Below are 12,353 nucleotides of genomic sequence, written 5' to 3'. Positions count from 1 at the left end.
TTTAAGTAACAGGACAGTGAAGAAAACTAGAGAGTGAGACATTAATTAAATATGCTGAGGGGGGATTAAGGGCACAGTCTGAAGGACCCTGCTGAATCACCACTGGTGGGCCAGAGTCCCATCTTAGAACTCCTGCTGATGCTGCTCACTCTGCACAGAGAGTCCTGGTAAAGCCTGAACCCGGCTCGTGGGTGCTTCCAGGCTCACTCCCCCTTTTCCTCTTCCCACACGCTCACCTCGTGGCTCCTCTTGAATTAGGATCTGCTATAAGGAAAGTCACAGCAGCTAACATCTACTGAGCACTTAATCTGTTCCACGAATTGACTTTCTTAATCCTCAGACTTTCCCTACGAGGTGGTATTATTATTATTGCCATTTCCAGGTGAGGAAACTGGCTCTGAAAGCCATCAGAGGTAGAAGTGAGCTCTGAGCTCAGGTATTCTAACTTCAGAGCCTACAATAAACCGTCTCCATTTGTGCCTCTACTTTATTCCTTTGTCTCAGTTTGCCCCACCTGGACCTGGTGACCCAGCTCTAATCCTTAGCTGTGTGGTGACCGGGAATGACTGCAGGGTGCTGCCCCAGGTAACAATCCCCATGTCACTGTACTGCATCTGCCTGCAAAGCATGTGGTGATGGCCCAGCCCAAGCCCTGGGATACCCCAACCTGTCTTCTGAGGAACTTCAAAGTTGACCTGGTGTGATTTCTTCTAGTTCTACAAGCTAATGTTTGTCTTTTAAGAGAACCACATCTATAATTTTTGCCACCCTTTGGGATGGACCTCCCAACTGAAATAAGAGTTATGGATCTGGTATCGGAGACATCAGCAAACTCTATTCTTAATATTTTTTTTTTTTTGAGACAGAGTCTCACTCTGTTGCCCAGGCTAGAGTGAGTGCCGTGGCGTCAGCCTAGCTCACAGCAACCTCAAACTCCTGAGCTCAAGCGATCCTCCTGTCTCAGCCTCCCGAGTAGCTGGGACTACAGGCATGCGCCACCATGCCCGGCTAATTTTTTCTATATATATTTTTAGCTGTCCATATAATTTCTTTCTATTTTTAGTAGAGGTGGGGTCTCGCTCTTGCTCAGGCTGGTCTCGAACTCCTGAGCTCAAACGATCCGCCCACTTCGGCCTCCCAGAGTGCTAGGATTACAGGCGTGAGCCACCGCGCCCGGCCAATATTCTTAATATTGAATTACAAATAGCTGGGGTCCAAACCTCCAGTGTCTACAGACCCAGGCACTATTATAAATAAATCAAATGGGCTAGAGGTAAGAAAGACAGGGCAGCAATGTGTTACATACCAAGTGACATTAGGTTTGGGGAGACAAACAGGAACAGTAGAGGCTACAGCGCAGTGGAGAGTCGAGCATCTAAAGCTGATTGCTACTACTACACAAGAATGAAGCACTGTGTTATCAGAACTGGAAAGAGAAACCAGAAAGCTTCATTTTGTGTGTGGATGAAAACTCCTGATTATTTAAACGTTAGCAACCATTTCACAATTTCAAAACCTGGTGGGGGCCATCCCTGCAAGGCCTAACAAATTGTGTCTACTGGCCAAATGTGGCCTTGAGGTGTCTGTCTGTGACCTCTGTTTTACACATATCCAACTGTTCCTGTGTTCAGCAAGATGCAGAGGGCGGAGGCCCTTTCCAGCTCTTCTTAGTGTCCTTCCAAAGACAACCCTAATGGCTGCTGAGCCAGACATGTCCTGACATTGCTGTGTGTGCCAAGATTTTCCACAGAGTTCTCCATGCACCTTCACGTGTGGACACTGTAAATAATTCTTCTCGTGAAAAGTTAACTAGGCCTTGAACTCATTCAGCAGGGCCGCCATCTGGGAGTCCTCAGAAACAGTGAATTGTCGGCACTGTAAACATTTTAGGCTTCAGAGAGGACACTGACTTTTTCCAAACTAATCACACCTGCCAGTCAAGATTTGCAGTATGGGTTCAAGAACAAGGCGTTCATTTAACAACAATAACAAAAATAGTGAGGATGAAAACCGGACAGTCATCATAATGAAAGGCCTAAAAGCAAACTGTGACTTCCCTAATAAGGCGACAGCCAAAGTTGGCTCCCTGGCGGTCGAGAGCCAATACGATTAATCAGTCTGTTTTCAGTTTTCTCACGACAGCAATATTAACAGTTTGCTTTATTCTGTTTATATGGTGCTGACAGGTCTTCAGCATGTTGGGCCTACTTGCTGGAGATTAATGGCCACTTGTATACAGAGGTAAAAACCAGGCAGGGAGAGAATGCCTTTTACGACGAGATAAGAACTGGATTCTCTCGCTTTTTTTTGTTTCCCCATTGCTCATCAGCTCCTCCCTCTTTTATTAACAATATCTATCAGGGCTATGTAAGATGAGGGATCAGTTGTGTCCAGAATGTTCCCCCCACTGTTTAAACCTTCCCCACTTTAGATGTCATATCCTCAGGTAAAACAAAGGGAACCTTAAATATGGATTTTGGATAAATTTATCTCGAAAGGTATATTGTTGGCTAATTTTGTTTTTAAAAAGTCAGATTCCATATAAATGTAACAGGAATTTTAACATATTAGGTGGGCAATGGTTCTTCTTTGTATTTATAGTTATTTTCGTAGACATTGAAGAAGGCAGAGTTGATATTAAATGTGACCTGGCTGTAGGAAGTATGGACACCCCAGAAAATATCTTAGGGATTATTTCACTAAATAGTTATATTTCAAAATAAATCAAAAGGATTTGAAATAACACATTAAGACCAGCCCCCTCCAAAAGCTGTAAGAGTACTGCTTGTTACCGGTATACTTTTCTCTGTCCCAAGTTGGAAAGAAATGGTAATCTCAAATATTATTTTAATAGTATGTAAGTATAGAAAATCTAAAATAACAAAATTAAAAAAGCAATCAATGTGCCTCCTCTAAGGTTTGGTAGGAATCAACGTCGCATTGTTTGCTCTTAGGGAGAACCTGCTCCACCCATTTTATGAAACAACCACAGGGTATGCATTGTATATCTAGGAACACTGCAGGCCTTGCTCTGGTTAGGTTTCCAGCCCATTCCCCTTGCTCACTCTTCTCCTGACACAGTAGCAGGAAAAGGGGATTAATTCTAGCAGAGAGGACATCAGGGGTTGACTTTTAAGTGGAACATTCTATTTAAAAATTTTAAAGCCAGACATAAGAATAGTCTAGGATAAGAAAGTATTAATAACAATAATAGCATTTATTGAGTGCTTACTATGTACACACACTATTTTAAACACTTCAGTTATACAAACATTTAATTCTCACAACAGAATACATTGAGGGAAGAGTTAATAATTTTCTTGAAGCGCAGGATATTTGAGAGAGAACAATATACCGGGCTAGTTTTGGGCAGATCTTGAATTCCATATTTGTACTCTAATAATTTATCTAATGCAAAAGTTGGATTGGAGAGGGAAGAAACTAATGTTAGATAGACTAGTTAGAAGGATATGCAATAGTCTTGAGATTCTCAACCAGGATGGTGCATTGGAAGAGAAAAGGAAAGATTTGAGAGCTATCTCAGAAACAGAATCAACTAAATTTTTTTGACTGATTTGATTGCTCTTTCATTCATTTGTTTATTCATTCAACCACCATTTTTGAGGGTTTTAAATGATCAGACACTATGCTAAATGACAGGGAAGTAAGAAAAAGAATTTGAAGACTACTTCTTCCCTCAAATTGGGCTGCTAGCTGTTGCTCAGTGGTCTAAAGTGACACCTAATGACATCCATCCCACCCTTCTTCCTTATCTCCCTCCATCTATCCATCTAATACTTGTTAGACACTACCTTGTGCCAGGCATTGCATGATATAATGGTCATGAACAAGTTCAGAAAAGAAAAATGAAGGGAAAGTAAAAAAAAAACAAAAAAACTGCTATCTTCATTCTTGTAGCTTTGGGAGTACCTTCTTTCAAGAACTTCTATTTTTTTTCCTGGTAGTCTGGCCATAAGGCACAGTACATGGTGGTAAACCACCAGACTGCTAGAATAGAGTAGGGATTCTTAGTCATCCATATGAGGAGAAGACCTCCTATTTAATTTCTAAATGTGTGCCCTGATTTGGCATATTTTAACCAAAGCAAAACATTATGCCACAAAGGTATCTAACATGATTCCCATGTGTACATTTTAATATCATCTAAAAATATAGGCACAAGAAAAATAAGCTCTGAGTAAAGCCAAAAGGTACTGAAAATAATAGAATAAACATACTTTGAACATCAAAAATCTTATATCTAGTTTAGTTGATAAATTAGTTTGAGACATATAATTCTATTGCCTTCCAAGGAAGAGCCTGATCTTTTAAAATTCAGATCTGCCAAGACTTTATAAGAATAAATCCTGACTGCTTTCTGGTGCTTTCTGAAAAACAACTAGGTAATAGAATGACTACCACTGAGAAGTATTTTACTTTATGGCAGCTGCCTTTTCATTACTATTTTATGAGAGCCTGTCTAGATATTATGTATCCCTCACTATCTACATTTGGTTCTTTTAAAAATGTCTTCTTCAGATGCCTGGGGTTATGTCAGTGTCGTTGGATCTAATTGGATCTCAAATTGCAAACTCCATCACTTTAATACTTTCCAAAGGTTCTTATGCAGGTAGGCTTACCTCCGAAAACATTTAACATGACTAATGTATGCTGTCGGTCATTTCTATTAAAACAAAAAAATCAAAAGGTATTTTTAGGGACTTATGAATGCCACCAACAATCATTTCAAGTATAAGCTAGTTCGTATATGCCAATGGTAAGACTTTAAATGCCCATAAAATCTAACTGGAAAGAAGGAATTTTATGAGAGCAGGCACATTTTAACTTTAATTTTATTTTGAAGATCTGAGTCTGGTTTGGACTTGCATGTTCTGTGAACTATGAGCTAACTAAGCTCTGAGAAAGCAGCCTGCACCAACTGTGAGATGAAAAAGCATAATCCTGAGCCTATTTTAATTCCAGTTCTACTTCCTGTATCGCTTACCAAGTTTGGGTATTTGTTTCTGTATGGAATATAAGATTTGAATGACCACCTACTTATTTCCCATTTGAAAATGTTTTTTAGTTATGAAATATACTTTTTAGTTATGCTTATTTTTCCCGATGATAAACAGGAATTGAAATTGGGAAAAATATAAAACACTGCATAAGTGACCAATGAAGACACTCTCATTATTATTACCTCAAATTAACACATCGGTAAGAGAAATCTTCACCTTCCTGGGCACTCAATGGACAGTTAAAAGCCTTCAGATACACTGAGACGTTATTTTCATTTTGCTTGGTTCAACCAAATAGAAGACCTTGGAGGAAAAGGTCAAAGATGAGCCCAGAGGGAGCCCAGTGGTGGAGAGGCAGAGGGAGAGTCCGAGAATTAGAGGCGATCAGTGTTGGAAAGGCCCTTGGAGATCATCTAACCACCCTCCCAGGGCGGGAAAGAAAAACAAACCAGAGCCGTCAGACTTTTATGACTCTTACCTGCGGCGCAGATCCTCTGCCACCGCTGCCCGGCAGCTGAATAAATAGGCTCGGAGCGATTTCAGCCGCTGCCGCAGCCGCACCACGGTGGCCAGCGGCTCGGCGTGGTGGTACAGCATGGGGTTCTCCTGCTGGATGTCGATCAGCGGCTCTTCGTACACGTACTCCAGAAACTCTTTGGCCTGCTTGGACACCTACGAGACAAGCTTCGTCAATCAGTTCTGGTGACCCATCCAGCTTCCCATACCTGCTCACACTAGGAATCGCAGCTTAAATATCACAGTCAAGTTATTATTTCCTGAACAGAGCCAAATGAAAAAGCCCATAGTTGAACTAAATATAAATTTTGGCTTCACTTTCTTCTAGAAGCTCAACTAATGACACAGACTATACTGACTCATTATATTAATACCAATGTCAATTTCCTATTTTTTAAAAGATATATATATTGTACTATAGTTACCTAAGATGTAACCAATGAAGGAAACTGGGTGAAAGGTACATAGGACCTCTCTCTACTGTCTATGCAATTTCCTGTGACTCTTAATTATTTCAAAAAGAAAAAGAAAAAAAAAAAAAAAAGGAAATCATTAAGACCGTCTTAACAGCAACACTGATTTAAAAACTACATAAATATATACATATGTGCATGATATATGTATGTATATTCCATAACACTTTTAAAAAGTAGGTAAACTGTGCACATATGACAAAATTCAAAAGGAATAAAAGGATATCCTCAAAAAATGATATATGCAGAATAATTTGAATAGAAAACAGGCTCAAACACACAGCTTCAGTAACTAGAAAGGCACTGTTCTTATTAGAACAACTTTGAACTTGGGTGGACCCTGGCCAATATATCCATCCAACTCTACATCCACTGCTGGTACTAAACAACAAAGACTATGAAAGTTGATTTTAAAATGTCCTGTTGTCAGGTGAAATAAAAAGTGCATTGTAAACAATGCATCAGAGATATAGAGGGAGTAGCTTAAATAATATAATAACATGTAGGTAATTTTTCAGAATCTCTACAGACCAGTTTATTGATACCGAGATGTGGATTGGCTAGTGATATATAGAAAGCTGGCTCAGTTTCTATTTATGGAAGGTTAAACCTCTCCAAAACTGTCCACTAATACCTCTCTAGGAGCAAGGCTGGGAATTCAGCATTAAAACAAATAAACAAAAAACTTTGCTTAATTAAAAAGAAAATTGAAAATCTACTATGTTTCACACTCTAGGCTAGAAGCTTTTAAGAAGATATTAATAAATATGACACAGTTACTACCCTCAAGGGGCTCACTATTTAGTATAAGAGACAGATATTTAAAACACGCTTAGGCCTGTAATCCCAGCATTTAGGGAGGCAGAGACAGGAGGATCGCTTGAGGCCAGAAGTTCAAGACTAGTCTGGGCAACAAACATAGTGAGATCCTGTCTCTACAAAAAAAATTTTTTTAAAAACTTCTCCAGGCATGGTGGTGCACACCTATAGTCCCCATTACTTAGGAAGCTGAGGCAGGAGGATCACTTAAGCCCAGGAGATCAAAAGTGCAGTGAGTTATGACAGAGCCACTGTACTTCAGCCTGGGCAACAGAGCAAGGCCCCGTCTCTAAAACAAAGAAAGAAAGAAAGAGAGAGAGAGAGAGAAAGAAAGAAAGAAAGAAAGAAGGAAAGAAAACAAAAACTGCATGTAACATGTGGCATGTAGCTTGTCATCTGCTACAAAAGAATTATGGATGAGGCCCACTCATAGCTTTAAAGGAAGGAGAAATCAACTCTCATGATCAGCAGAGGGCTAGGAGCCAGGAAAGGCAAAGAAGGTGATACTGGATCTGGGTCTAGAAGATACATACAAATTCACTTGGTGGACAATGGTGGGAGAGAGAAGAGTATAACAGGTGGGCACAAACATGAAAGCCCCTCAATATGCACACGTGATAATTAAATGTATAGCTATTGTGTGTTGATTAAAAATACAAATGTCTTATACATACATATGAAATTCAATATTATTTTCTTACACTGTAAAGGTCATACTAAAGTTTATGTTCCTTATAGGGATGCAAAAATCACATCATTTAAAAAAAAGAAGTCATTTTTTTTCCTTATAAACAATTGTTTTTGAGGTACCTGTTGTATTGTGTGATCCTGTGGCATCCTGCAGAGTTAGAGTTAAAGAGTTAGAGAAGCTTACAGTCTCTGCAAATCCAGGTCACAAAGAGGCACGTAGTTTTAGCCAAAACCTTCAATTATTTAATAAGATTGAAAATAACAATTATTCCAAGGTGATGGAGCTAAACAATCCTCACTCTTATTTTCGAGGCATACAGACAAAGGAACACACCTGCCACTGTAACAGGCATTAGGCAATCAGTGGAGGATAAAACAGGAATGGCCCTGTCCTTCCGTAGCTCACAGTTCAGTGGGAAAAGACAGAACTGGGTTTAAATATTTTATTTATGATGTTAAATATTTGTTATATTTAAATGTCTTAAAATGAGAAAAAAACTGATGGCATTCAGGGAAATAAAGTATAATCCACTTGAAACTGTTGCAAAAAAAATGATGTATTGTACAATTCAATTAGTCTTTCTGGCTCTATTGAACAGTGTTTATATGGAGTCAGGGCCCTGCTGAATTAGGTTAACAATGCTACCTTTTAGTAGGTGAACAGAGGGACAAAGGGCACTGGCCAGTCTCCCAGGCCTTAAAAGGCTTCTCTCTTCAGGTGGTACTTAAGCCCAAAAGGAAAAAAAATCTTTTACAGAGACAGTCAAAGCAGTGAGACAAATGGGACAGCTACTGACATCAGTATTCATAAACTGAAATTACGAAAAACGAAAACAGAGCTAGTTTCAGAAATGTGGAAGGCACTGCCTTCACAAGTTATTAACGAGCATTAAGCATATAGAACACATTGTTACTGCTGCTGCCTGAGTATGGGAACAAATCCCTGCCACGTTGAGCCATTTTTGGCAGCAAGGCTGAGCACATGCTCTAGTTTTTGAGAATCAACCACTAACACCGGTGAGGGAATTTCTGAGAGAACTAAAATTTGGCATGAAATGCTATTTTTGCGAAATAGAGCACTGTATCCCCACTGATTTCCGAAGTTCTAAACAACCCTCCAGACTGGCATGAGGATTCCACTTTCAAACTCAACTATAATTAAGAAGCATTTTAAAAAAAGAAAATGTTAAAAAAAAGTTACTTCGGGGAAAAAGGCAATGATAGTCTTAGATGATGAAGTTTATGTGTAAGGGAGTTTCTTTCTTGTTAATATGAGTTATACGTGAACACTGAGTATGTTCCAATGAAGAGCTAAGAGCTACTGTCCTATTTCTTGTCAAGCAAATTATGAAAAATATAAAAAGCCTGAGTGCTGTTTCTGATGTAAATAAAAATGCACTTCATAGTCAGGTACAGATGGATGAGCCCCAAACCCTTTATTTTTAAAAATGAAGGGTGTTGGCTGGATCTCTTTTCCATGATCTACTCTATTCACATTAGAATCAACTTTTACAGGGTCAATGGTTCATTTTTCAAGCCAATTGGCCTGTTAGTATTATACTAAAATAATATTTAATATTTATAAATGATATTCATACTATTTATATAAATGAATTTCTTTAAGAACTCGACTTTGCCACTGTGGATGTGTTGCAATTTGTGAACTGATTCTGTCTTTACAGCCCCACAATCTACACGGTTCAAGAGAGATGAGGAGGAGGAAGTCTAGGGGGAAACAGGTCTCTTCCCCCACCTCACATTCAGGAGGAGTTGGAGAAAACAGCACAATCACATTACAATTAGCTACAAACTAATAATGACCAAATCTGCTATTTATACATGTATAAGTAAACACTATGTGTCATTTGATTTGAACATTAAGTTTCATCAGTATAGATTCCAACATAACACATCTTTTGTTATGCTGGTGGCAACTACCTCTTTAAAACAAAGTTCTTGAATGTGCAGGTTTGCAGCATCCAGAGAGAGGTTCTGGAATGGTGCTCTGGTATGTTCCCCCACAAAAATAGCCCTGAGCAATAAAGTGCCGGGGCAAAGGGAACGTTTAAGCACAGACCTCAGTTAGGAGACAATGCAGTAGTGAGGTAGTGGTAGTGAAGACTTCATTTTTATTAAGGGAGGAAAATGTATCAGAATAAAACATATGAGAGAATATAATCTTAGAATAACAAGGACTGGTAAAGATAATCTAGTTCAGTTTTTCTCAAATTGTGTTCCTGGGAATATTGGTCCTACAAAAAAGATGTTCTGAGGTCCAACATGAAATATGCCACATATCACTTTCTTTTCTTGGTGATTCAAAGTACAGCATGTTAGCATATTAAAAGTCTGAGACATCTTGTACTAAGGAAAATCTGCTTCACTGAGTCACTTACCAAACCCATTTGACTACAGACAGGGCAGCTACTTAATGTTGCCCTGGATGTATGGGGGGGCGAAAGTGTGGGAGCCTGGGCCCACTCACCCACTGGTGAGGGCATCTTTCCTACCTTGCTCCATCCTTTTGCCAAGCTGTGAGTTTGCTGGGCTGTGTTCCCTTGAGGGGTCCTTTTCTTTTGCATTCTCACTGGCCTAGCTGTGGTCCTCCTATGGAGCCTCTTTTTGAGTAACAGCTATTAACATGTACAGAACTTGTTAATGTTCCATGGAATACACTTTGAGAAACACTGAATTAATCTATCCAGAGAGCTTAAGTGACTTATCTGTAGTCATTTCATGGCAGAACTAGAGCCAGAACTCCTATCTCTAAATACTCTGCCCTGTGCTTTTTAGGATTGTTTACATTCACAGTTCCTTTTATTTTTTTAATTACTCTGCTGCAATCTATTAGCTCATCACTCTATAAAAGAGGTGATACTTCTTTGTCTTTAAGCAGGTAGGCTACAAACGGAGACTAACCTATAAAGAAAGTAGGCAGTACACTGGCATGCAGACTCCCATTTGATTTTAACTTTTTTTTTTTTTTTTTTTGAGACAGAGTCTCGCTCTGTTGCCCGGGCTAGAGTGAGTGCCGTGGCGTCAGCCTAGCTCACAGCAACCTCAGACTCCTGGGCTTAAGCGATCCTACTGCCTCAGCCTCCCGAGTAGCTGGGACTACAGGCATGTCCCACCATGCCCGGCTAATTTTTTGTATATATATATTTTAGTTGGCCAGATAATTTCTTTCTATTTTTAGTAGAGACGGGGTCTCACTCTTGCTCAGGCTGGTCTCGAACTCCTGACCTCGAGCGATCCACCCGCCTCGGCCTCCCAGAGTGCTAGGATTACAGGCGTGAGCCACCGCGCCCGGCCTGATTTTAACTTTAAAAAAAAACTGAAGTTCAGTAACATTTCACTTATCCAAAGGTCACTTATTTGTGTATTTGTTTACTGTCTTCTTCCTGCCACTGGAATAAGAGCATCCATGGGAGCAGAAACTATGTCCCCAGTGCCTAGTGCCTAGAACAGTGAGTACAATAAGGATCCAATAAATACTTGTTGAACAAATGAATGAGTAATTTACAATGCCCTAGCCATGACTTTGAACCGCATACTTTTGCTTTAGACACAATTCTAACAGCTTAGCTATTTGTTTCTAAGTTTATAACACATTTCGAGTCAATAAAGAAGAAAAGGGGAAGGGCAGCTAGAGGAAGCACAGAGACAACAGAAGTGACAGCTGATATCCTGGCACCAAGGAAAGAAAGGTGTCCACAAGCTACATGGTAAAAACAGAGCATACAACCCCCAGTGAGGGTAATTTGGCACCATCCATCAAACTCATGAATGTACACACCTACATCTAGAAAGTTATCTACAGATAGTTTTGCCCATGAGTGTAATAATTCATATTTAAAATGATATACAATATAAGGTTATTCATTGACTTGCTACCTATAATAGTAAAAAACTAGAAAAATCTAAATGTCCATAAAAAAAAAACTGGTTAGACAAATTCATGAAGACATATGGAATGGCTATAAAAATACAAAAGTCCAAGGAAGAGTTTTATGATCTAAATGGAAAGCTCCTCAAGCACAGGGTGAGCACTACATCACCTATCGTCATTTTTGTATGAAAAATACATGTATGTAAAATAATCTCTGGAAGGACACACAAGAAAGGAATATTTTGGTTGCCTGTGAGAAGGAGAATGAGCTGGGTGAAGAGAGGTTATTTATATGTGTATCCATACCTTTTTTTGTATCTTGCAATTTGTGAAAGTATATTATATTCAAAAAAGAATGAATAAAATATAGCAGTATAAAGCATGTGGAGGAAAACAGCCTCCCTTACCACATCAAACCCTGAAGTTATCTATCACAAGACAGAACAATCATTTATATTTATAATTACAATTAGGGTGCATTAAAAAGTTCATTTCTAATATGTATTTTTATAAAAAGAATACATGACTGTTAAAATTTATAAAATTATAAAAGTCATATAACCCCATTACTGAAAATTTGGAGAATAAAGATCATCAGAGGAAAAAAAAATACCCTTAATCTTATCACAGTAAAATAATCACTATTGCTTAGGCAAAACATTTCCTTCCAGTATTTATTCCCATCTCCATTGTGAAAAATCATAGCCAAAGTCTTAATAAAACCGATCCCGATCATATTTCTTGGTCCTTTGGGGTAATGGAGGAGGATTCAGGAAACCTTAAGTTTAATTACAATTTGTTCTCAGGATCTCCAAATGACTCTGATCAAGTGGTTTTTCCCACCAGTGAGCTTTTCTCTAGCTCAGCAAGGGCAACAGAGCTTGCCTTGAATGCCTCTCAAGATGTAGAGATAGGAAATGGTTTATGTAACATGGAAAACCCCTA

At 39.0% G+C, this 12,353-nt stretch overlaps 1 protein-coding gene across 1 annotated transcript in view; it reads right to left on the bottom strand.

Annotated features, from left to right (window-relative positions):
- Positions 1-12,353, bottom strand: part of PLEKHM3 (pleckstrin homology domain containing M3) — a 147,185-nt gene that overhangs the window by 79,832 nt on the left and 55,000 nt on the right. Inside the window, exon 4 of the mRNA XM_069467828.1 lies at positions 5,500-5,693. Coding sequence (XP_069323929.1) covers positions 5,500-5,693 — 194 coding nt within the window. The remainder of the gene's footprint in view (positions 1-5,499; positions 5,694-12,353) is intronic.

This window comes from Eulemur rufifrons, chromosome 1, assembly GCF_041146395.1.
Source record: "Eulemur rufifrons isolate Redbay chromosome 1, OSU_ERuf_1, whole genome shotgun sequence".
Taxonomy (NCBI): domain Eukaryota; kingdom Metazoa; phylum Chordata; class Mammalia; order Primates; family Lemuridae; genus Eulemur; species Eulemur rufifrons.
This window is presented reverse-complemented; position numbering and strand designations above follow the sequence as displayed.